The 25,323-nt window shown below is 42.5% G+C and overlaps 2 protein-coding genes across 5 annotated transcripts in view; both read left to right on the forward strand.

The window, feature by feature from the left end:
- Window positions 1–12,174, forward strand: part of CDC27 (cell division cycle 27) — a 31,464-nt gene extending 19,290 nt beyond the window's left edge. Inside the window, exons 10-20 of one of the 4 annotated variants that reach the window (XM_060281512.1) lie at window positions 2,417–2,516; window positions 3,637–3,844; window positions 4,256–4,428; window positions 5,122–5,274; window positions 5,546–5,754; window positions 6,810–6,927; window positions 7,041–7,169; window positions 8,047–8,121; window positions 9,258–9,442; window positions 10,498–10,580; window positions 10,819–12,174. In XM_060281512.1, coding sequence (XP_060137495.1) covers window positions 2,417–2,516; window positions 3,637–3,844; window positions 4,256–4,428; window positions 5,122–5,274; window positions 5,546–5,754; window positions 6,810–6,927; window positions 7,041–7,169; window positions 8,047–8,121; window positions 9,258–9,442; window positions 10,498–10,580; window positions 10,819–10,901 — 1,516 coding nt within the window. In that variant the 3' untranslated portion in view covers window positions 10,902–12,174. The remainder of the gene's footprint in view (window positions 1–2,416; window positions 2,517–3,636; window positions 3,845–4,255; window positions 4,429–5,121; window positions 5,275–5,545; window positions 5,755–6,809; window positions 6,928–7,040; window positions 7,170–8,046; window positions 8,122–9,257; window positions 9,443–10,497; window positions 10,581–10,818) is intronic. The other 3 variants (XM_060281513.1, XM_035135442.2, XM_035135443.2) reach the window with 3 other exon arrangements.
- Window positions 12,175–24,468: 12,294 nt separating this feature from the next.
- KANSL1 (KAT8 regulatory NSL complex subunit 1) overlaps window positions 24,469–25,323 on the forward strand; it is a 148,938-nt gene continuing 148,083 nt past the window's right edge. The window contains exon 1 of the mRNA XM_035135742.2: window positions 24,469–24,571. The gene's annotated coding sequence lies outside the window, so the exon portion shown is untranslated. The remainder of the gene's footprint in view (window positions 24,572–25,323) is intronic.

A 25,323-nucleotide genomic window follows, 5' to 3' on the forward strand; every position in this document is an offset into this window, starting at 1 on the left:
GATAATTCCTCGTTCTTCCCTTTATTAAAGACCAAAATTTCCGGGAGTTATGAGATTTTGAGGCAGTAATTATAGTCTGCCAACGATTTAGTTGCCATTCCCTTTTGGCCGATTTCTGGGCCTGTTTGTATGCTTTTTTAGCCAGGGGATAAGATGGAGGTAAGGCAGGAGCACCGGAGAGTTTATAGTCATTATATATCGTGTGTAGATGGAGTCTGGCTTGTTTGCAAGAGGAGTTGAACCAAGGGGCGCCAAATTTAAAATAATGGTTTTTAACTCCATAGGCTGGAGAAGTAAAAAAGCGAGTTAAAACTACTATCAGGCAAGAAAAAAACCTCATACACTTAATTGGATCATGCGGGGCTATTCCTACGTCCGGCTGGTCGCCAGGAAACTTTTCTCGGATAAAATCCCTATATCTATGGGCAAGGGCAGGGGACCATTTAATCCCCTTTATTTTAGTAGTCGACTCCTCAATCACCGGGATTGGGTGGGAACGGTCGAGCAACTGCCAGTCAACACATAACTTGGTTGACAGGGGAAGATGGTCACTAAATTGAGCATTGTCAATTTTAAAAGAGGTGACATTCAAAAATAGATCCTGGGAGACCAATACATAGTCAAGGACACTGTTTGATTTTAACCCTAGATGGGTAAATTCTCCTGGAATATCTGGAGGACATCTACCATTTAATATAATTAAATTTAGGCGTAAAGTCATCTGATAAAGCATCACTCCCGCCTTATTGACTTTTACATCCTTTGATATTCTAGTGGGGATATATACTGGATCGTATGTTTGAGTGCCGGGGTCGACCCACCATTTAGACTTTATAAGAGCCTCCCGATTTGAAGCTATCCGAGCGTTAAAATCGCCTCCAATAAGGGAAGGGACATTTGGAAACTTAAGATAGCAGGAAAGTAAAAAATCCTCTAGGGATTCCCATCTAGAAGTCAGATCAGCTGCTAACCCTCCCGGGGGGAAATATACATTTGTAACCAATAAGGAGAAGTTTTCACCAGAGATCAGTCCGGTAATAGCATAAGGCGGCAATGCATGCACTAGTGAAAGTTTAGCCCGAAGTTTAAGAGAGATACCAATTGTAAGGCCACCTTTAGGGCGGCCACCACTCGCTGACGGGCTAGCAGGCAGACATATAGACTCAAAGCCATTTATCTCAATTTCCTCCTCCACCCAGGTTTCTTGTAATAATATGATAAGAAAGGAATTAATATATTTTTGGAATTCTGGATCTAATATTTTACTTTTCCATCCAGCAATGTTCCAACTTAATATTGTAGGCTGGGGATTCCTCTCTCTTCTGAGTAACTGTCATTCAGAAGGTTGGTTCAACTTTAATACGGGAAGAGGGGAGCCACTAAAAAAATCAGTTATTTTCCTCTGATGAAAAATCCCTCGCAAAAGCTGAATGGGAGGATTTGCAAAGTTATCTGACTGTTGAACTTGGCCACTCATACCTCTAGGAGTAGGACCTTGGGCAGGGGAGGTCCCCTTTTCCAGAGAGGTTTGGTGGGCCACCAAATGCGATCCAGCTATCTCGTCAGACGTTTGGTCTCTCTGTGGCCTGCTACTGGTCTTTTGGACTACTTGATTTATGTGGCCTGTTGGGTCTTCGATCAGTTCCGTCTCTGGTCTTGCTGTTGAATCCATAATACTCCGCAATGAGGGATGAGGCTGGGAGAGTGAGCTGTTTGGGAAAGTTAGCAAAGGTACCTCTTCTCTTGTTTGGTCAGTGCTATAAGAAGGTTCCAGGTCGGGCATCGATGAATGTGTAGAAGGGGATTTTACCTGTTGTGATATGTCATGAGTGCTTTCTTCAGGAATATTTTTCGAGGGTGAGTCATGAAACTACCTGCAGGGTCTCCACAGAAGATCCTAAAGCTCAGCTTGATCTGCACTGGGAGAGGCAGCCTGCTAGGTATCCTGGACCTAAGTTGTATACTTGAGGATGGCATGGAGGTGACAAAGTAGACTCTCTTCACCACCAATTATATACCAGTTATACACACAATTATTCGCTCTATGTATGTTGACTTGCTCACACAATAAGGCTTGCACCCCAGCTATGGCACAGCTTGTTTTATTGCCTGGAGCCCCCAAGTAAACCAGGGGCTGCCCAAGCATAACAGTTCCAAAGAGAGCACTCAGGTATCAATGGTCTGCCTTGCCTAACCAGTCCGTAGTGAGACTAGGGCCTTGGCAGACTTGCTGGTATTGTCTTCCTGTTTCTAGGTAATTTTTTCTCCATAGCTTTCTTTTGCTGTTGTCATACTCCCCATGTTTCTAGTTAGACATTAGAATGGAGTGGGGTGGGCACATACCATGCATGCCCTAATTTCCACAAGGAGTTGTTGACGGTTGCACTAAGAAGTTTTGTTCATTCTCTCTCTTCAGTACAACTCCTCAGGTATTGAGCCCAACCATTGCTGCTCCACCTAATGTGCTGCCTCGAAGAAGTTCACGCCTATTCTCTAGTGATAGTTCTACAACAAAGGTAAATGGGACTGCAGCTGCTGTGATGCCCTTGGTAATCAGATATCTCATGTGGATGGAGAGCAGTTGGAGAATCCATATATTGCAGTAGTATCACGAGGAATGTAACAAGGGCCAAGATGAAAAGCAGAAATGTTTAAGAGGGCTACAAATCTAATTAGAATACAAACAAATGTATTGTGGCATAGAATCTGCTTCAATTGGCTGTAGACCATGAAACCATGTGTCATAAAAAATATGGCAGTCTTTAAGGTGCTACAAGATCCCCTGGTTTTGTTGCAAAACAGATTATCATGGTAAACTGTGAAAACAATACCATTACAGAGAACACTTCGCTTCTTCGGTTGTAAAGATCATAGAGGTCTGGCCTTTTCTGCTACTCCATCTGTTCCTCCATCCCTGATCATAGCTGGCTAACCTGTTGTTTTGGATTTTTACCCTTATTCCCTGATGGAGAAGATCACTTCTAGAAAGCATGTATTCAAGCCATACTTGCAAATGTTCTGCAAACAGTTCTACTTTCTGCCAGTATTCCTAAACTCATGGGTTTTTCTACCATTATCCATCTTTTCTTTGTTGAGCAGCTCATATTGGGCGAGAACTGCTTGGTATGCAGAACTGAACTCAAATACTCATTTTCGTGCAGCTTTCCCCAGTGGAGATGAGAGCAAAGGGCACAATAATAGAAGCTGGATGCAAAGCTTTTGTGGGCATCACAGACCCCATTGGTCACCTGGTTAATACTGCTATATAAATGTTCATCATTTTTGGTATCTTGTATTCAGTAATATATATATGTACTGCACAAAATCGCAAACTAGTCCAGAGACATCATACTTAAAATGTGACTAAGTTTCTTCCAAACCCCTGTGTGCTGGTGCTTAGTTTGATGCCTGCTCCCTCATTCTTGCACACTGTGTTCTGAATAGCAGACAGGTCACTGGAGAGCTCTTCTATATGATAGGAGGTTGGATTGGATTGCCTTTTCTCCCTTCCAGTTTAGTGATTCAAATTCCAGAAAGAACGGTACGTCTAGATTTCTGTCCCTGAATATTATCCTTTGCTGTTTGTTTTGGTTGCAGCGTAAAGAGTTCTTAAATATATTTGTTCTTTTCTCATAGGAAAATAGTAAAAAGTTAAAAATGAAGTTTCCGCCCAAAATTGCAAACCGAAAGACAAAGTGTAAAACCAATAAAGGAGGGATCACACAGCCAAACATAAATGACAGTTTGGAAATCACCAAACTTGACTCGTCCATCATTTCAGAAGGAAAGATTGCCTCTGTAACACCACAAATCCAGGCATTCACATTACAGAAAGCAGCAGCAGGTGTGTGGACTCTTCCTAAGAATTCATTTGTAGTAGTAAGCCATCCCAAAGGCTGAGGGTGGAGAATAAGACAAAAGCAAGGGGGGAAATGCAGTTAGAATCATGGCAAAATAGTCAGTGAAAGAGAATTCTGTAATGCTTCTTCATATCTCCTTACTGCAATTTTTGGCATAGAGAATAATCCAGTTAGCGCTTTCTTGTAATGTGTAACTGTGGCTCAGAGTCAGGATTTGAATCTAGGTCCTAGTCATCACCTTGTTCACTAGACCACATACTGGAGTTTTATTTATTTTCTATTTCTTCTTTTGGCTTCTTGAGAATATGTTCTGTTTTTGAAGCTATAGGGCCTTTAGGCTGGTACTTTCTTAATCTCCTTTGTTCTCCTGTGTATTTATTGCATTTTTCTCCTAGAAGGTTTGATGAGCCTTCTCCGTGACATGGGGAAAGGGTATTTAGCCTTGTGTTCTTACAACTGTAAAGAAGCAATTCATATACTGAGTCATTTGCCTTCTCACCACTACAACACGGGCTGGGTACTGTGCCATATTGGAAGAGCTTACTTTGAGCTTGCGGAATATATGCAGGTGAGCATGATGTGGAATGCTTCTATTCTGTGCTGCATGTCTGCCAATGTACTGTACAAAAAAGTGCTCCCCCATATATTTTCAAGGTCACTTAACATAGATTTGGATATTACTCTCTCGTCTTTGAACTATGCAACATCAGTTCCTAGTTTGAGGAGGCCTCTGCATAGTTAGTGCCTTTCGTAGGACCCTCTCCTACATACCATTCCCCAAGTGGGCTTAACAGCAACAGGGCTTCTCTGGTGCTGGGCAGCCTATACACTCTATCTATTGGAGTAGATTTAAAGTTGTGGTCATGTATTAACATATGAGAAGGCAGCATCTTCTGTGCATGTATGGAAGGGCTGTCACACAGAAGATAGAGCAAATTTGTTATTTTTTGCTCCAGAGGGCAGGACTAATGGATGGAAAGATTTCAGCTAAGTATTAGGAGAAACTACATGTAGGTAAGATCTGCAACAGTATGTCTTGGGAGGTGGTGGTCGAGGTAGAATGGATAACTGTCAGGGATGCTATGGTTACCTCCTGCATTGTGCAGAAGGACCTCCAAGGTCTCTGTGATTCTAAGAAATAAAACCCTGATGAGAAACTATATGGATGAATTGTGCACACACAATAATCATCCAAATGTGATCATGCAGAAAGTCTTTTAATTCATGTTGTTGAAATGCCACTTGTTAATTTTGCTTGTAGGCGGAGAGGATATTCTCTGAAGTAAGAAGGATTGAAAACTACCGAGTGGAAGGGATGGAAATCTACTCAACAACACTGTGGCATTTGCAGAAAGATGTGGCTCTTTCGGTGCTTTCAAAAGACTTAACTGATATGGATAAAAATTCACCAGAGGTATCATCATGGTCATTTTGTTGTGGCATTTTTAAAAACACACTTAAGCCTCTGATTCACCTCTTGATTGTGGAAAAGGCAAATTAGAGGTTGACATTATTTTTATAAAAAAATCAAGTATCCACAAAGGTGTTGCCATGTAAACAGGCACTTCAGCACCTGTTAAATCCAGACTTGTTGCATTCTGTCTTTTCCATTGCATCACCTCCTCAAAAAATGGGGGGAAAATACTATCGTATGTCTTCTACCATTTTGCTTTTCTTCCTTCCAGGCATGGTGTGCGGCAGGAAATTGCTTCAGTTTGCAACGGGAACATGACATTGCCATCAAGTTCTTCCAGAGAGCTATACAAGTTGATCCAAATTATGCCTACGCCTACACTCTCTTAGGGCATGAATTTGTGTTGACAGAGGAACTTGAGAAAGCATTAGCCTGCTTTAGGAATGCAATTAGAATGAATCCTCGGCACTATAATGCCTGGTAAGAACTATTTCTAATTAGTTAAAAACCAGGAGTGGGAGAAAGAGAGGATGAAGAAGCAAAAAATGTATGAGTTACAATATCCCCAATGATAAAAACTTTAGGTGTCTACTTGCAGTCTCTTTGGGATCCCTCTTTTTGTCTCCAACTTTACCTATCCCTGACTTGCATCCAGTTGACATGCATCTGTCCTGACATAGTTGGCTCTGAAAATGACTGTGGCATCGTTAGGGTTCCATACCACTACCAGGAGCACGTGAAAAGTTGATTATGCCATTCTCCCCCCGTTATACCTTCTCAAATGTGTAAAGCTCAAAACATTAAGCAAAAAGCCTTAAACAATAAAACAATCAATAATAATAATAATTAATTGGCATGAAACCACCATATATATTTAAAACTGAGCATCCTCAAGCAATCGTTATCTCTACCAAGCTTTGGAAACTCAAAAGGGTTTGGCTTTGACAAACACATTTCCCATGTGAGATGTTGGAGAGAACAGGGAACACCTCTGTATCTGCACTGCACCTCCCTTGGGGCTCCCAAGCAGTTGATTGAAGCATAATCTTATGCATTGTGCAATACACCTTAGATGCCACTGCACTATAACATATATAACCATACCTCCCCACTTATGTGAGGGTTGCTGCTGTGCTACATTTTATTTGACAAAATGACTTACAGAATATTATATTCCTGGTAATAGGATGGAACTCTTACCATGTCAAAGCAGTTCTGAGCAGCTGCCATGGTTTATAGGCTTATCAAAGGTAGGGAGAGAAAAACTTAACTGGGATTGTAACAGGGAGAGTGTATTTGAACTAGACTGTGCTGAAACCATCATATAAAGGCTTTGCTTCAAAATAGAGAAGCAGAATATTAACATACTTGTATAGATACTGTTAGAATTATGAAATATTTTTCATTTTATCTGTGTTGCTCAAAATCAACCACTCAATTAATGTTGTGAACTTACACTCTCAGCCTATTGAAAGTGTCATTCCTAATAATATACAAGCTTGGTGCCTAATACAGTCTTGTTTTAAAATTGCTAGGTATGGGTTGGGAATGATTTACTACAAACAGGAGAAATTCAGCCTTGCAGAAATGCATTTCCAGAAAGCACTTCATATCAACCCTCAGAGCTCTGTCTTGTTGTGCCACATTGGAGTTGTAAGTAAATTATGCTTCATTCTGCCCTTGGCCTGAACATAGACACTGGCAAATCCAAACACTGAGTAAGCATTGTCCTTTTAAAACAAAGAAATAAATCATTTCTTTTTTAGGTTCAGCATGCCCTGAAGAAATCTGAAAAGGCTTTGGATACTTTGAACAAAGCTATTAATATTGATCCCAAGAACCCCCTCTGCAAATTCCATAGAGCCTCAGTATTATTTGCAAATGAGAAGTATAAGGTAAGCAATTTGCAATGAGGTTGAGCTGCACTTTTGAGTTTCTTGGACAGCAACCTTTTGTGTTTCCTTTGAAAGCTTGGACACACTCTACAGCCTTTGCATAACACCTGTAAGGCAATCCTAAACGTGTTACTTTAGGAGTAAGTTCCTATGAAATTGTTGGATTTTTTTCTTTCTTTAATAAATTCTGTGGGCTCTGGGGTCTGTTCTTATCTAATTGCCTCCTCATACAAGTTGTGTTCCACAGTATCAGTAGATCTCACTTTATCTAATGGGTCCTTCCCCTGTCATGTTGCTTATAGCAAGTGTTTATGGTATAATGTGATTCCTAGTTTGGGAGAAAGGGAGAATGGATATATTGAATTAGTCTGGATCATTTAATCATTCTCAACAAAATATGCTGGCCATCTACAAGCTGGCACTAAATTCTTTGACGCTCATGCAATCATGTGCCTCAAAACTCTCCCAGCTGTTCATATAACCCACCTTCCTTTTTGTTGTAATTATACCAGCTCTCTTGCCCTGGTTGCTGTCTATTTCTTGAACCTTGTTATACATCTATCATCCCACTTTGGGGTGGAGAGATCTATCTCCCCACCCCACCCCACCCTGCTCAGTATCTATTAATTTCCTGCATACCCTGGTCCCTTGTGGATGTGTTTCAGATGCCTATGTGCACATGAAACCAAAAGCCTTGGTGTTTTCTAGCAAATAATGTTAGAAATTCTAGCCCATGTGTCAAACAATTAACTAGGATTGGTGGAAAAAATATTTATTCGTATTGTACTAAAGGTATCAGCTCTAATATTGTTATATGGTTCATAATCCTCAGAAAAAAACTGCTCAATGGTTTGGGGTCTTTTTTTTGTCACTTCAGTATGCTTTACAAGAACTTGAAGAACTGAAGCAAATTGTTCCCAAAGAGTCTCTTGTTTACTTCTTAATAGGAAAGGTAAGAACCAGCCTGAGAATAACCTTCTAAATTATAGCAGTAAGCTGGGTTCCCTTGCATTTTCTGATTCAAAGAAAAGTGAGGTGATTGTTGATGATTATGGGAAGGGCTTTGCTATACAGGTTTGTGCTCATAGATTATGCTGCACCAGGCTTCAACAATGGGGGTGCCCTCAGGCAATTATGAGTGACTAGCCCTCCTGCCAACTTTGAAGCTGTGGGGCAAAGACCATCCTGGCAATTGCGTGCCAATCTCCACCCTCTCTTCACCTCCAAAGTTGGAAGGGAAGTTTGGCTAAGTGGGACCAAACTGACACCCACTCACCCCACTGTGAAGCAGTGGAACAATGTGGAATTCTTGATTGCCACTGTACAAAGAGAGAGGCTTGTGAAGAGGTTTGCTAGGCAGGGGGCTGGTGACTATAATTTTTGGCTTAGCTAGCAAGGCAAGCCCCAAAATGTGGATCTCTGCACACACAGATAAGCAAATATTCGGGTACCCTAGTCCCAGGCTGTGAAAAATTTAAAAATAAGTGCCAGCACTTTGAATTGGGCCAATAAATGGACAGGAAACTAATCTGTTTCCAACCTGATCCCAGTTAGCTGTTATTGCAGCTGGAAGGTAGGCTATCTAGAAGAAGAAAAACTGATCCTAAACATCTGCTGCCTTGTGAGATGTCTTCAGGAAAATAAAATGCTAAGGACTAAGCCCTACTCTAATCCAAAGTGGAGTCCCTAAAATGGTTGGATGGTGCCATGTACGCCTCCTTTGTATTATCTGGAAAGGCAGGCCCATGTATAGTGCATTATAATTTGGAGGCAGCCAGAGCACTGGATAGCTGAGGGTGGTTGTTTCTGTCCAGAAATGGCATGCAGCTTGAATTCTGTTGTGGAAGGCACTCCATGGCCAGCTTGAGTCTTGGGAGACAAAGCTGCATCTGCAATATCTCAGAACTGCAAACTTGTTCAACCCCATAAAGAACAGGTTGAACATTGTTGCCTGGATGGACAAATCACCCTCCAATAGCAACTCTGACATTTATGTGGAACATTCCCATTTGGTAGAGGCAAGCATGTATTGCTGCAAACATTTAATTTATTGACATACATTGGAGTTGATGATTGTTGTTTCTCTAGGTTTATAAAAAGTTGGGGCAGACCCATCTCGCACTGATGAACTTTTCCTGGGCAATGGACTTGGATCCCAAAGGAGCCAACAACCAGATCAAAGAGGCCATTGACAAGCGGTACCTTCCAGATGATGAAGAGCCTGTAACACAAGAGGAGCAGATCAGTGAATGTTGCCCATATGAGTCAGGCAAGTCTTCTTGATGTCCCCCCCCCCTTTGAGGCAAATGGAGAGGCTTCTCGTTTGGATAACTTGAATGTGTTGTAATTGCAGTGGTCTTAGCACTTAGCATGGCTGTTACTTCATGCAACGTGGAGTCTAAAATGCCATTTTCCAACTTATTATTCAGTTTTTTAAAAGCAATTTGCTGGCTCTTATGATTGGAAGTTGATAATAAACAAACAAATAAATAAGCCTAAACCAAATGAGGAGGCTTGAGTCTCAAGGGGAGCAGACATCCTGACATTCCTGGTGCATAACTGCCATTTTGCTTACTTCCATACGGTACCCTTGCTGTTCCTGCCATCCTCCTCTCGGCCACCGTTATTTAAAACAAATACGTAGTATTGATGTATTTGTGCAAATTACAGTGGTACCTCGACTTACGAATGACTCGACTTACAAATGTTTTGACTTACGAACGGAGCTCCGTCCGCCGTCTTGGATGCAGTTTAGATAGGATTTTTTCGACTTACGAATTTTTAGATAGGGTTGCTTCGACTTACGAATTTTTTCTCCCAATGCATTCCTATGGGATTCGACTTATGAATTTTTCGACTTACGAATGTGTGTTTGGAACGCATTAAATTCATAAGTCGAGGTATCACTTGCTTTTCCATAAGGCCACAGATAAATATGAGCTGTGTTGGGTCAGCTCCAGAATATGTTTGCAGTCTCAGAGCTTTTTCTGTGGTGTAATGTATGGAGTTTTGGACTAGGACCAGAGAGACCCAGGATCAAATTCTCCCTCGGCCGTGAAGTTTACTGGGTAGCCTTGGAGTCAATTACTATTGTTCAGTCTAAGTCAAGGGGGTGTAATAAAGGGCTAGCAGTGTACATTGTGTCTTGAGCTACTTTAAGGAAAGATGGGCTGTAAATGTAAAAATGAATGAATGAATGAATGAATGAATGGCCTCAACTGGATAATGTATATGAAATACTTTAACAACTAAATATTAAATGCTTGGCTTAAATGCTAAATTGTTTCTGCTATTAGCATCACAAACTGACTGAAAGTTTTATAGGTAGTGCAGGCCATGTCCACATAGAGACTGAGAGTGTGGAAACTGAATTGTGGACATCTCAGGCAGGAGCAGTTTGCTTATGGAGAGGTACTGTATGGTGCTCTTGAGCCTTGCAAGGGGAGGGCAGGTTGGCAAGTAAAAAAAAAGATATAATATGTGGTGTACATAATAATATAATATATCCCATAAATTGGATTGGAACATACTATTTAAGGTCTGCTATAGAATGGTCTGTTCATACAAGATATTGTCCCTACTTTGTGAAATGTGCAAGAATTCTAGAAATGACTTAATTTGTTTGTATGTTTTGTTTTCCTTCCAAAAGTTGGCACGGATGAGTCCCAGGCAAGCAGCATGACTGACGCGGATGACACACAGCTCCATGCAGTAGAAAGTGATGAATTTTAACCTCAAAAAGGTGGATTCTGAGCTTGGATGTATGACTGACTGATACTGTTGGATTCTTCCCTTCTCCTGCCACAGAAACAGCATTATTCTCGTGCTCCACTGACACCCCAGGCACATCATTCATCAGATTTTAATTGACACAGAATTAATGGAAATGAATTTTTGGGTCATTATTTGACTCTTTGGCTCTTTCATCTTTATAAACATGATTCTTTGAGGAGGAAAGACTTTTTTTAAACCTCCTTTTTGCTGAGAAACCTATCATGGAAAAAAAAAAAAAGATTTGCTATATGGGAGCTGAGAGATGTGGGAAAGTAACTGATGAAGCAGTTTCTTGCTCCTTCCCCAGAAATGTGTCTTAGTTTTGACTCTTTCCTCTTCAGTAAGCAGAGACCATTTCCACGTTCTTCAGAGACAAGTGTGGAAGTACAGGACTGGAATGTGTTAAAGACATTTCTGAATACTATTAGAGTGTAACTTAAATGCCAGAGAATGTAAATGACCTTAAAAACAACAGTGTCTCCTGTGAACAAACACATTACAGAATATATAAAGCCCAGCGTCCCTGCTTTTAGATATGTCAATCTGCCAGGATAGAGACTTCCATAAAATACTTTAGTATTCCACCCAGGAGTTAACGTTACCAAACTAACTTCTAAAACATCATTTGCCGGTATTTGTAGGCAACCGAAGTCCATAACAGGATGTTGGTTGCTTGTCGGGTGCTCCTTGCAATTGCACCTGGCAGTTGGGAATATAAAAATGCTATCGCAGTTGTAAACTCCTAGAGAAAATAAGTGTGTAGATTTGCAGTGTTGAAAGAATGCAATGAAATATATCCACAACAACAGAATGCCAAGAAGACAATGGAAGCCTTAATCCAATCAAAACCTTACACTGGTGGTGCATCCCCCACCTGTTTGCGGCAGTATCCCCTTCAAAACTATTTTGTAAAGTGTTGTCTGAATGAACAGATGCAAAAAAAAATATTGTGCAATTATCTGTCTCCTTTTTGTTTTTTGTTTGGTTTTTTTTTTTAATCCTGTAAGTTTGAGTACTTCCGATGTCTTGTAGGAATTTAGACCCCAGGAGGCTATTTCTGTGAGGAAGGATGCTAGGCTGTGTTAAAGAAGCCAAAATTTTCCTCCTTTGTAGCACTCCTGCAACAAAGGTTGGTTGGCCTTTGTGCAGTGACCATCAAGAAAGTGTATGATAACCTTACAGTTTTAAAGAGCAAATTATGCACAATAAAATGGTTTAAATTTCACAGAAATGTATTGTGATCAGTTTCCACATCTTTTAAAGGCTTCAGCATACATTTTCGAGGGTCGTTGTATTTATAATTAGTGAGCTCAATTCCTGAACAGACCTGCAGGAGTCAACCAGACGGCAGTGGTCCTTATGTAGCCAAAGCAGCACCGTCCATACAAAAGAAGAAGGTGTATTAGCAGGTTTGGGGGGACCCCAAGGTTTGCAAGGTTAAAAAACAAAAAACTTCAATAAACACCAAACAGAGGCCCAGTAAGGACAGAACATGCTCATTAGGCACAGGGTAGGAGATAGACTGAGGAGGAACAAATTGGTGGGAACCCAAACTTCTCCACACTGCAACTTTTTGTTGCAAGCTCCGCTTGTACTTTACTGTGCTCATTTTTAAAATGTTTATTAAGGTTTTAAGACTGCAATTTGATACCCTCTTACCCTGGAGTAAGTCCCATTTAACTCAACAGGATTCAGGCTGACATGCACAGAACATTGCTGTTACGGTAGTTTTGTTGTTTTAGAAGTAGGCATGGAGATTGTAGAATTCTACAATGGCTATGCAGAAGTTGATCTTTTCAGAAATACTTTTTAAAGATGTGAGGTCATCTGTTACATTTTCCATTTAATGAGTGGTTATATTTTGAAAATAAGTTGTTAATTAGATCATTTGATATGACTGCTAGGATGGGAGTGCTTTCACATATCACAAAATAAGATCAGCAGACTGGCTTAGTGGCTGAAAAAAGGTGGAGCAAAATTAACAATTGGATGAAAAACAAGCAATTAAGTTTCCCAGAGGAATTTTTTGTTACCATGCCTCATTTTATTTTATTTTATTTTCAAATGTAAAATGTTTATTTGTTGAATGAGGATTCTTGGCTACCTTCTTTTTTATTGCATTACATGTTTGAATTCATGTTTCACAATATATTCAATCATTGCTGCTAATTTAGCCTAGTCCAGTGACTTCAGCCTTCAGTTAGATTCCTTTACCATGTTCACAAAGAACTTTAGTTTGGGGGATATAGAGCCTAGTGAGAAAGAGGAATTCCCATGTCCAGCAACCTTGTAATACAACATTTATGCCCCAGACTTGTATTTTAGGTACTATTTCTCTATAGATGTTTGTGCTGCTTTTGCTGCAATATTATGGGGGCCATATGTGAACAGCAGTCATCTCCTTAGAGAACATCTCCCAATTTGCTAAATAAGCAGAGTTTTGCTGTTGCCCAGGTGCTCTATGCAGAAGCCTTAATTTTAAACTTTCATTAAGCATTGCTGCTGAGTTCAAATCTGAGTTCAAAGGTAGCACATATGGCTGCTCTATCTGAAAAGCACTTCAGATTCTTGCTGCTTTCTTCTTCCTTGTTACACATTATAGACCTGGAATAGTAATTCATTAAGAAATGGCTACAAAAGGGTTGGAGTCTCCAAATCCTGCATGATGTCAGTCAACAGCAGCTTGTGCACTGTCTCAACAGAGACCCTTACCTGCCCGCAGACTGTCTCACCAGAGTGGTGCATGCTCTGGTTATCTCCCGCTTGGACTACCACAATGCGCTCTATGTGGGGCTACTTTTGAAGGTGACTCAGAAACTACAATTAATCCAGAATGCGTCAGCTAGACTGGTGACTGGGAGTGGCCGCTGGGACCATATACCTCCGGTCCTAAAAGATCTCTATTGGCTCCCAGTACATTTCTGAGCACAATTCAAAGTGTTGGTGCTAACCTTTAAAGCCCTAAACTGCCTTGGCCCTGTATACCCGAAGGAACATCTTCACCGCCATTGTTCAGCCCAGTCATTGAGGTCCAGCTCCGAGGGCCTTCTGGCCGTTCCTTCACTGCAAGAAGTAAAGTTACAGGGAACCAAGCAGTGGGCCTTCTTGGTAATGGTGCCCTCCCATGAGACTAGGTTTTTCCCTTTAAAATAATGTCAAAAATGTGGAGGCGTCTTATACATGGAGGCCATCTCCCCCCATTTTCTTAAATCAGAGTCCCCCCAAATAGGGGGCGTCCTATACATGGGAGCAGAAAAATACAGTACACAACTTTCAGAAGACAGCCCTGTATAGGGAAGTTTTTAATGTCTGATGTTTTATATGTGTTGGAAGCTGCCCAGAGTAGCTGGGGCAACCTAGTCAGATGGGCAGGGTACAAATAATAAAATTATCATTCTCATTAGTGCACGAATGGATGGGATTCATCAGCCATAAATATAATGGGGAGAATGAACGAAGTCTGGGGCAAGTTCTGAGGGCCAGATTAATGGTCGTTGTTGGTGCCCATTGGGACTGGTAGGACAGAAATTGGGAAGACCCACAATATGTGGAGCCAGAGCCGGTAATGACCAGAGCCATCTTAATTCCAGTTTTGTCCCCATCCTCCTTGGTGAGTTTTACAAGGGCAACGCTAAGACTAAGGAGGAGGAGGAAGGTGACAAGCAGTGTCGCCTCGCTAATCTGGGTTGGGGGCTGGCTGAGGGCAGACTGAGGTTAGTGGGGCAGGGCCCCATTCTCCCTAATGGACCAGCCACCACTGCACCAGACGGAAAGGTTTTGAGGGGCCACATTTGGCCCCTGGATCAGAGGTCCCCCACCTCTGTTCTGTAGGCCGCTCTGCCTCCCGTCTCTCACCTTTGTTCTTCACCTTCTCTAGAGAAATCTCGCCAATCTCTCTGAGAAATAAAATGGAACGGGCTGATAATGATGTGGAACATGAAGTCAGTGACATTATCCTCCTATTTACCACAGGCCCTGATCAAATCCTTAGTGAAATTTTGAGAGAACTGGAAAGATAGGGCAAATTATCAGGATTTCAGGACTGGGCCTGTTGCGAATGGTTTCAGAAAGCGCCAGAGCTGGCCAAACACATTTTGCTCCCTGAGGCAGAGGGGCTAATGGAGTTCCTGTCATCGAGACAGGGTGAACGGGAGCCAAGGCTAGTCAAGTTATTTTGGCACCTGAGGCAGAAAACCCGGCAAAACCCTCACAATAAGAAATGCCAATAACCATCAATTGGACGGCTAGCAGTTTGCTGCCCTTCCATAACCCCCTTGGTCGCCTCATTGTAAATAAGGTGGTGGGCAGTGAGGCAAATTATATTGGTTGTGCCCTTTTATACTCCCTCCCCATGCCAAAGATATTGAAAAAAAAGGGTTGTTAGCCTTGGGCACCTCCAATCTCACCACTTCTGCCCCTCACTGATCTTCCTGAAATCCCAGGGATGTTTTTAAGAGTCATAAATGGAAATAAAAAGGTTATTAATTTAATTTAATACAATGTTGTCATACTTAAGAGTAAACCCATTGAAATCAAAGGCTTAAGTAGCTCCAGTCAATTTCATTGGGTCTGCTTCGAATATTTTCGTTGGGAATCACCCACCCAATGTACTCATGTTGAAATGATAATAGTTCAAAATGGGTGCAGTGCAACAGTGAACAGTAGTGGTTGGTGCCCATCGATACTGGTAGGGCGAAAGGCAGGGAGATTAACAGTAGGTGGAGCCAGAGACAATGGCAGACTGAGCCACTCCTTGGACTGAGGCAGGAGGTACTGAAACAGGAAAGTAGGGCTGGCCTGGAGGTGGACTGAGGTTGGTGGGACTGTGCCCCATTTTCCCTCATGGGCAAGCCTCCACTGGTACTGAATCTATGTTTTTAAAATGGGATTTATATATGTAGGTTTGTCATTTCATAAAATGTATGTCTCGCTTGATTGTAGGAAAAAGCTCAAAGTGGTTTACAAAAAAAATAACAAAAACATCACTTAAACATTTTCCACTGCAATGTAAATTGTGAAGAAGATAAAACCACAATAAAACAGACTAAAACAGATTACAGCTCCGAACAACTGATTAGGCTTGTGTATATAAGAATGCATTCAGCAGGCACCGAAAGGAATACAGCGAAAGCACCTGCCTGGTATTAATATTATTATTTATTGAATTTATATACCGTCCCATACCCAGGGGTCTCAGGCAGGGAGTTCCGAAGTGTTGGTGTTGCCAATCTAAATGAGTTTTTACAGATGTGGTGTGGGTATTATGTGGCACTTGAAAAAGTGACAATTCCGCTGATCAAAGTGGTTGAGTGGGCACATCTGGGGTAAGGCAATATCGTAGGTAAACAGGTCCCAAGTTGTTAGGGGATTTGTATACTAATACTGTAGAAACACCTTGAACTCTGCCCGGTAGCAGATTGGCAACCAGTGCCCTCCCCTGAGCACAAGTGTTATGGGCTGAAAAGGCCTCACTCCTGTCAGTAATTGTGCTGCAGCATTCTGCACTAACTGCAGCTTCTGGGTCAAGGATAAAGGAAGCCCCACATAGAGCACATTGCAACCTTGAAGTAACCAGTGGCCAGACTCTCCCGGTTTAGGAGTGGCCATAGCTGCTGAACTGAACTAGTTGCAGTTGGTAAAAAGGCACTTCTAGCCACTGAGGCTACCTGAGCCTCCAGTGACAGAGCTAGATCCAGATTATTTAGAACAGATTAAAATAAAGTTATGGTATGTACACAGCCAAGGTCTGTGGCCATCACTTTTCACAGGAAGCCTTTAAATTAGAAGATGTGAAAGCATGTTCCCCTCCCCCACTAGGTCTTCCAGCTTTAACTTCGTTATCTTCCATGGCCAGAGGACTTCAGTTTGCAGTTAGCCCTAAATCCATTGCTGTTTCTGCAGGAGTTGCTGTGTGAAGGGTCTATTTAATGGGAACCTTCAGCAAGAGAATAATGCCCCAAAGGAAAAGGTAAGAAATTATCCTCTGCAACTAGGAACTTTGTTAGGAACGGCCCGTGGGGCTTGAGACCTGGGTCTTTTGTGCTGCTTCTGAGATCTCCCGTTCCTTCCAATAAACCATTTTTTAAAAACAAAACAAAAATACTTTGATTATACAGTGACTGGGCACACTGCAAACCACAGCTTGAGACATCCCACCCAGGAAGTTGGTTGGTATCTGTCTGTCTTGAGAGACAATGGAAGAGTGCGCCTTTGGGGCTGATCTGTTGGAAGATTATAGTGTCTGCTGTGGCTGTAGCGACTGATACGGGTGAGACATGTTTTGTTGCAGCTAGGGCAGATGAATGCGTCTGACTGTGGTGCTGCAGAAGAACTATCGCATTTATTCTCTGCGTAACGCCTAGTAGTCATTCCTCTTCTGGTCACTGCGATTGTTTGCAAGATATTCCTGCACAGCAGGGTTGATGTTGCCAGTTTTCATGTGACGTTTGCAGACATCTTTGTAGCGCACAGTTGGTCTGCCAACGGGCCTGGTGCCTGAAGCTAGCTCCTCATAGAGCAAGTCCTTGGGGATCCTGCCATCTTCCATTCTGTAGACATGACCAAGCCACTCACATGCTACCCTAATTTGCCCAGAGGTAATTTTATGTCACTGATGTTTGCCCCAATTCTTGAAAGTACCAAGTAACACACCTGAGTACAGACTATACATTTCAATAATATTTAAAACTCATTGCTTCCCCGAAAGAATACTGGGAATTGCAGTTTACCTCTCAAAAAGCTACAATTCTGAGCACCCTTATCAAACTACTCCTCCCAGGATTCTTTGAGGGTGTGTGCTTTAAAATGTATGATGTTCACACAGGAACTCTGTGTTGCTAGGTAGCTATGTTAAACACAATAATAAGAAACCATCTCAATTTAGTGACTGAATTAACTCGCTATTGTGAAAACAGTTGTCTACTTATAAATCTGCTATATTTTGGCAGATGTTCATTCACCCTAGCTTTGTATTTAACAACTCACTTGGTAAGCATAGGTGACCAAAAATTCCATGCACATGGCAGAGGAAAGACGGAGCATGAGCTGATAGAAGGATGGATCCCTCCTTTGGGAGCCTGCTTGGTCTCCATGCTAGCTGCAGAGAAAGTATTTTTTCCCTGTTGTTGTTGTTTAGTCGTTTAGTCGTGTCCGACTCTTCTCTGAGTTATTCAAGCCCCTTCGCCACGACAAGGCATTGATCCATGAAGGGGATTTTTTTTTCCTACTAGAAGGCAAGTTTTCAAAAGTAAGTTGCTAAAAAGTTAATGGTCTGAGTGTCCATTGTGGATGCAGAAGAGGAGACTTTCCCTTCTTTGCAGCCAAGATGGCAATGCAGGCCTCTGCTTCCTTAGCAGGTGCATATATATTTTTTGGAGGCTAGCAAATTTTGTGGGATTATTTTATAAAGCTGTGCTACATGCCCCCTCCGAATAATCTGATTTCAAGCAATGGGAGAAACGAACTGGCGAGCTACTTGCCTTCTATCTACAATAAGGCTTCTGTGGCTCCCTCTGTTCCAGCTTTGAGCTCAACTCACTACTTTCAGATCAGGTGAACTTGTATGTTATGACATTTAAATTAAAATCTTGTGTGGATGAAAAATCAACACATTGCATTTTAATTCTTTTTATTTATTTAAATATTGTACAAGAGTACATTGAACAGCGTGCCTCAAGCATTTCTTTCTTTTTTATGCCTTGGGTACACACCTTGAAAAAGCTGACAGTCTTTACATATCCTCGTTGGCTTGCAGATCACCTAGCAACAGTTTTCTTTAAAAAACAAACAAACAAACTGTAAGCTGATTAAAAAACAGAAACATAATAATAACAAAAGGAATATCCATCACCTTTCCAGCTCCCCCTTTTTTGGAGACACACTCAAGGCAGGCCAAACCAAAACTAGGATCCTTGCCAGCGAGACATACACCCATCATAAATCTTTCTGCTCGCCTCCCCCACCCACAATGTCTTCTCCTTAAGAGGTTGGCGAAGACCCCCGAGCTTTAGTTGCAAATCGCACCCCAAACCCCATTCCTCTCCACTTCCTTCCTTTGGGCCCTGCTGGAGCGCAGTGACGGAATATGCAACATTTCTCCAGTGGAGCTTTTTTTTTTTTAAAAAAGGTTTTGTTTCCGGGAGGCCTTTAATTGCAAAGCCCCAAACAAGGGGAACCCATAACAGTCTTAAGGAACATTATTATGATGATTATTTTGTTTTCTTCAGAGGCAATACACGCCGCCCTCTTTCCTGCCTCCGATCTCCTTCCTTGCCAGGAGACATCCCCCCCCCCCCGCCTATCTGACAGAATAGTTGCACAGGCTTCGCCTATTGGAATTCATCCTGTGTGTGGACTGTTGCATTCAGTGTGGGCTCCTCCAGCTGCTCTCAAGAGGGAGAGTTGGGGGGCAGATGCAAATAACTGTGGTATAGTGTGTGTGGGGGGGGATGTGGTTAAATGTGGGGAGGAAGAGGATGAAGGCGCCCCCCCCCCAAAATTCTACATCTCTCTCCCCTTCCCTTCCCAACATCTCCGGGAAACACAAGCAAAGGGAGGGATAGAAAACCCGAGGTATCAGCATCAATCCCGTCCTCCAGCCCCACCCCTCCGCCCCTGACTGACGCTCCTTCCTCCAACCACGCCCGCCCAGGTCCTCCCCGTGGCCAATGAGAACGGAGGAGGGCGGAAGACTTCCCACCCACCCCTCCACTTCAAGGCTGGTTGAGCTGTGCAGGTAGGTTGCTGGGGGGGTCTGCGAGCAGCTTCCGACGGCCGTGCGAGGAAAAACACCGGGGAGCCCCAATTTCAAGAGGGGGTGCGCGTGAAGGGGGGGCACAGCGGGTGTGGGGGGCGCAGGTGAGCAGGCGGGGATGGGAGGAAGTTGGGGGGCAGAGGGGGGTGGGGGCGTGACGTTGCAGATGCATGCTACCGGGTGGAGAAGCAGGAGGAGGAATGTAGCTGAGGAAGGAGAGGAGAGGGGGGGGAGAGAGAGAGATTAGGGGGAGGTGGGGGACCCCCACCTCCCTCCCGTCCCGTCCCCCGCGCGAGTGCTTCTCGCATCCACGCGCGGGCATGCACACTCCGCCCCGTCCACAGAGCGCAGGGCCAAGTGGCTGGTGGGAGCCCCGCGACTGCAACTTTGAGCGGGCAGGAAGAGAAAATGGGGAGCGAGAGGCGGAGTGCGCAACCCTCTAGCCCTTGCAACTACTCCGAGGCAGGCCATGGGGGGGGGGGAGGAGAGGATGTGGGTTTTGTTGGGTTGGGGGAGAGAGGAGAGGAGGAATGGTGGGCATGGTTATACTGTAATGGTGCGACTTCTCTCTCCCCCCCCCCAAACTCCGCCACTCACTTCGGACCCCACAGAAGTGCATTTGGCCCGTGGGATAAGGCGCGGTGTAAGCAACTTTCGAAGTGCGTTGCGAGGAGTAGCTGAAGGATCAGCCTCTGTGTCCGCCCGTCCATTCTGCCCCACGTAACAGCGGGGTATATATCTATACAGTATACCCTATGTAGGCAACTGGCTCCTCAAAGCAGGCCAGACTAGGGGACCTCCCTGTTATCTGCTGGGCCCCTGTCGGGATCTGAGCAGTTCCAGGAGGCGGTTTCCTTGTGGCCTGGGCCAGGCTGGGTTTGAATCAGGGTCTGCCCCAGAGTCTTGCCCCGCTGGCCTTCAGCCCTGGAAAAACACGAGATTTATTATTTATTTATTTATTTTCACCGGTTTTCCTTTGCCACTGAGGAAGGGCAGCCTTCCTCTTACAGGTCTGGGGGCTTTGGGGCCAGAGAGTGCAGCGTCTTGGTGGGGTTGGACCCTGATGCCTCTCCATCTGGAACTTAACCGGCAATGCTGGAGCTCGTGCGGATTGCCAGGGAGCTTGGAAACCCCTTCGAAAGAAAATGAAAGAAATAATCTAGATGTCTTTAATGATTTTTAATTAGTATTGTTGCCATTTGGCAATAAGAGCTACTTGAAGGTTGTGATCCTAGGTGGAGTGGGGGGGTGGGAGAGCATTCCCAGGATATTGTGGAAGTAGGAGAAGCATGACAAAAAAAGTACTATAATTTTTTTTTAAAATCTTAAAAGTAAGGGGGACGTGGCATAGGGAAATGGCAGTTGCTCAGTGGTTAGAGCATCTGCTTTGCATGCAGAAGGTCTCGAACCTGAGATCCCTGGCATCTCCAGGTAGGGTTCTTCCTTGGAGAGCCACTGCCAGTCAATGTAGTAGTTAATACTGAGGCAGATGGACCATAAGTCTGATCTCAACCTATGGACCTCAGCCCAGGGTAACTTCCAATGTACTTAACTTTAAATGTCTTCTTACCATTCCCTCAAATTTGCAGTGATGTGCAGTGATAGATTTTTGTGTTTGTGCAAACAGAAGCATTGGATTTTTTGGGGGGGGGGAGCTTAAACATTAAAGATAGTTGTGGTAGTTAAATTCCAGTGAAATTCATAATTCCACTGTAAAACAAAGTTGGACTAAGTAACTAAAGGAATTAATTTAGCCCTCCTCCCCATCACCCAAAGGACACACAGACATTATTGGAGGAAGGGTCAGGGGAATACCGCCTCCTTACCCCCTTCTATTGCAACAGATGTGCCTTATAGAAAGAAACATTGTAGCACCCAAGGAGAAGCCAGTTGCTCTGAATTTTTAAGGTGATTAATCCCTTGAGCGTTTTAAATTGGGTGCTAACATGTTTTGGATTCCTCATTGTTTTTCTGGAAACAAAATGAACACACACAGGCACACTTCCTTTGAGCACAAGAGCATTCACAGACGCGGGAGTGAAGAAGAACTTGTAAGATTGGTAGTTTCTGAGTAGTCAGAAGAACTTGCAAAAGTAGGGTTTTGTTTCAGATTTTTTAAAAACCTCTCTGAAATGTTACATGTACGTACCTTAGAGCTGTATCTGCTCTGCCTAAGAAACTGGAAACTTGACTTTTGGGTGGGTGGCGAAATTCCCTCCTATCACCTGCAAATACCTGTAATATGGAATACTGTACTAGTAATGTGGACTGATACTGGTGTTTTACAGCTGATCTATTGCAACTTCCCTGGTGAACTGTCTTCCTTTATAAAAGGAAACAAAAGTTTTGTAGGCATGTTTACTTACTGTAAATAAATCTTAAGGCTGCCAATCCAAGATTTTGTAATATTCTATAATCTTAGTAAGCCACTGGGTTTTCTTTAGCATTTAAATATGTCCTGGATGTTGGGAAATGTTTAATGATATAGGCACTTAGCTGAATAGCAAAGGTTTATTTTCCATTGTGGATTTTATTGTTGTTAGTTGCCTTGGGCACTTTTTATTGCAAGGTGGGCTATGAATTTTAACAAATTCAGTGGAGTACAAAGCACAGTCTTCCCAAGTATGAGATTTTCACAAACGAGCTGCAACCCTTTTTGTCAGAAGGGTAGATGATCTTTGACATTCACTTTTAAAATTAAATTTTATTGAATGTAAAAGGTTGCTGATTTGATTTGTATATTGCAGCAAAAATGTTTTACAAAAACAAAAAACATCCAGGAGCAAATTCAAGACACATCAGAAGTGTGGAAGAGTCGGATTTTAAAAAACATTGCTTTCAGCTGGGCAGTGTTAATTTCAGTTGTGCATGGTTCTTACCATTTAAAGAAAAATAGTAGTTTGCTCGGAAAGGCTAGTTTTGGATACAATCTGGAAATAAAACTATAGTTATAAATTTTGCTATATGGAGGAAGCTTCTGCTGTGTCTATGTGGCAATAGGTCCTTCAAAAATTCATAGCTATGTATTGTTAGCTATATCAGTTGGGATTATTTTTTATTTGCAATTAAAACTTCACATTAATAAATATGTTATTGGTAGTGCAAATAATCGGGGGAGCAGCAGCAAGATAGGGCAACAATAAGCTGTTGTGAGTTTCATGGGACTTGGTTGACAAATGCTTGGAAGTGTCCTGAATGCCTGAATGTGGAGTCTTATTTTAAGTGTGGTATATGTTAACTCTTCTTTTAATTCAACATGGCATTTTAAACACCAGATTCCAAACCCACCTCCTTCCAAGCTAGCATACTCACTCTACGTGTAAATGTATTTTTTGGCACACATCTGCCACCCAGGTTGTATTTTGGGTGGGGATTGTGTATAAAAATTGGAAATGCATAAGTAACTGCTATGCCTTACTCCAATAAGATCGGTGTATGGGCTAGGCACTATAGAAGTGAAGGTTGCAGCTACTGCTACATATTTCTACAACAGTGTTTTCGTCTCTTGTCTTTTTCTTAATTAACGAAACATGTATGTTTATTTTCAGAAATACTGTAGCATTATATGCTTAACACAAGCTTATTCTCCCTGTTACACCAGCATTCCACCATTGTTTATGAGATCACTTGTATAATTTTCCACTCATTTGTAGTGAGTAAAAATTTCTCCATAAAGAGCAGACCATTGGCAAATGGCAATTGCATCCTAGTTCCCTGCTTGTCCACTTGATGCAAAAGACAGAGATGCAGATAGCTTTGTGTGTAGCTATTATATAACTGTGTGCTGTAGTTTGGGGTTGCAAACAGATGATGGAGTTTGGATCAGATTTACATTAAACTAGTCTGGTTGCACACAGCTTTCAGATAGGTTCCACACACACACACACACATTTTCGGTTTTACTAACTACATTTTATCTTACAGCAATTCTTTCAGACTTCCCAACTAATCCTCAGCGACATTCTACAAATTCTTGGTTTGCTGCATTAGCTTTCAGATAGGTTCCTGCAGGGCAGTGGAACGTGTGGCCTCTAGCTGTTGTTGGACTTCATCTCCCATCAGCCATCAACCAGTATGACCAGTGGGTGAAGATTTATGGGAGTTGTAGTAGTCCAACAACATCTGGAGAGCCACAGGTTTCCCACCCCAAGGTTGCTGGAAAGCACAACTGCTGGTTGGTTGGCTAGCAAGCAAGTGGAGGAGGGGAAGGACAATTGCTTTCAGAATTATTGTTTGCAAAACTAGGGAAAATATTCTGGAAAAACCCCATCAGAATTTTAGCAGTACAGTGGAACCTCAGTTTACGAACACCTCGGTTTACGAATTTTCGGTTTACGAACGCCGCAGACCCATCTGGAACGGATTAATTCACTTTCCATTACTTTCAATGGGAAAGTTCGCTTCAGTTTATGAACGCTTCAGTTTATGAACAGACTTCCGGAACCAATTACACCCATGCTTCGGGTTAAGTACGCTTCAGGTTTAGTACTCCGCGGACTTGTCTGGAATGGATTAATCTACTTTCCATTACTTTCAATGGGAAAGTTCGCTTCAGTTTATGAACACTTCAGTTTACAAACAGACTTCCGGAACCAATTGTGTTCATAAACCGAGGTACCACTGTATAGTGTGTGTCCGTTTCTTCCCATCTTCTCCAATTTTGACCTCCTTTCCCCTCCCACTATCTCATATGCTGCATACAGTCTTGTCATGTATACTTTATATGTCCCATTTATTTCCACTAAGTTATATTCATTTTGTTGCAGGTGCCAGTTTTTCAAAATAAGAGAGATCTTACAGAGCTAAAGAAACTCATTGATTACGGGATTCCACATCACTCTTGGACACTATGGATTCTGCCACAGTGTGCTATAAGGTAAGATTTTCTGTTTGTCAATAGTGGGAGGGGGGAATTCAGAAGAGGTTAGTTTGAATCTGGGCGCAGCCCCCAAATCTGTTGGGATTCAGTTCTCAAAGTGAGATGCATTTGCAGTGGTATCTCCTGCTAGAGGAGAGTGATTGTAAGTCTTTTCCAGTCAACACAACAACTATTTAACAGGAAAATATAAAACGATTCATTCTTTACTGATGTTGGTTAATGCCCGGGAAATCTTTTCTAATCCAGTTTAGGTGGTTAGATCACTTTTCTTTCACCCAACATGTTGCAGAAGTCAGTGTTGAAAACTGTTGTTTTTGTCAGAAGCACACCACCAGCTGAAAGATTATTCACCTGGTCATTCCTGTTGTCTCTGTTCTGGAACCTTTCCATATCTTGCATAAATTGCAGAAAGACTATTTTTTTTAATTATTATTATTATTATTATTATTAAATTGCCTTTCTCTATAGCCTGCCCACCCCTTGCATTAGGGCAGTCTTGGTGACTTCCAGGTGTTGTTGGACTCAAATTTTCATTAGCCCCAAGCAGCATTGCCAGTAGCCAGGGATGATGGAAATTGTAATCCCAACAACATCTGGTGGCCTCCACATATTCCTCAGCCCTGCATCAGGGAACCAGTTGCATGGTGGAAGCCCAAGTTTTACTCTCCTAACAAATTATACATTGTTTTTGTCCATTTGGAGAGTCCATTCTTATAAAAAGCAGCTTGTTATTTTTGTGTTTTTTGATT

The sequence above is a fragment of the Zootoca vivipara genome, chromosome 13 (genome assembly GCF_963506605.1).
Source record: "Zootoca vivipara chromosome 13, rZooViv1.1, whole genome shotgun sequence".
Lineage (NCBI taxonomy): Eukaryota > Metazoa > Chordata > Lepidosauria > Squamata > Lacertidae > Zootoca > Zootoca vivipara.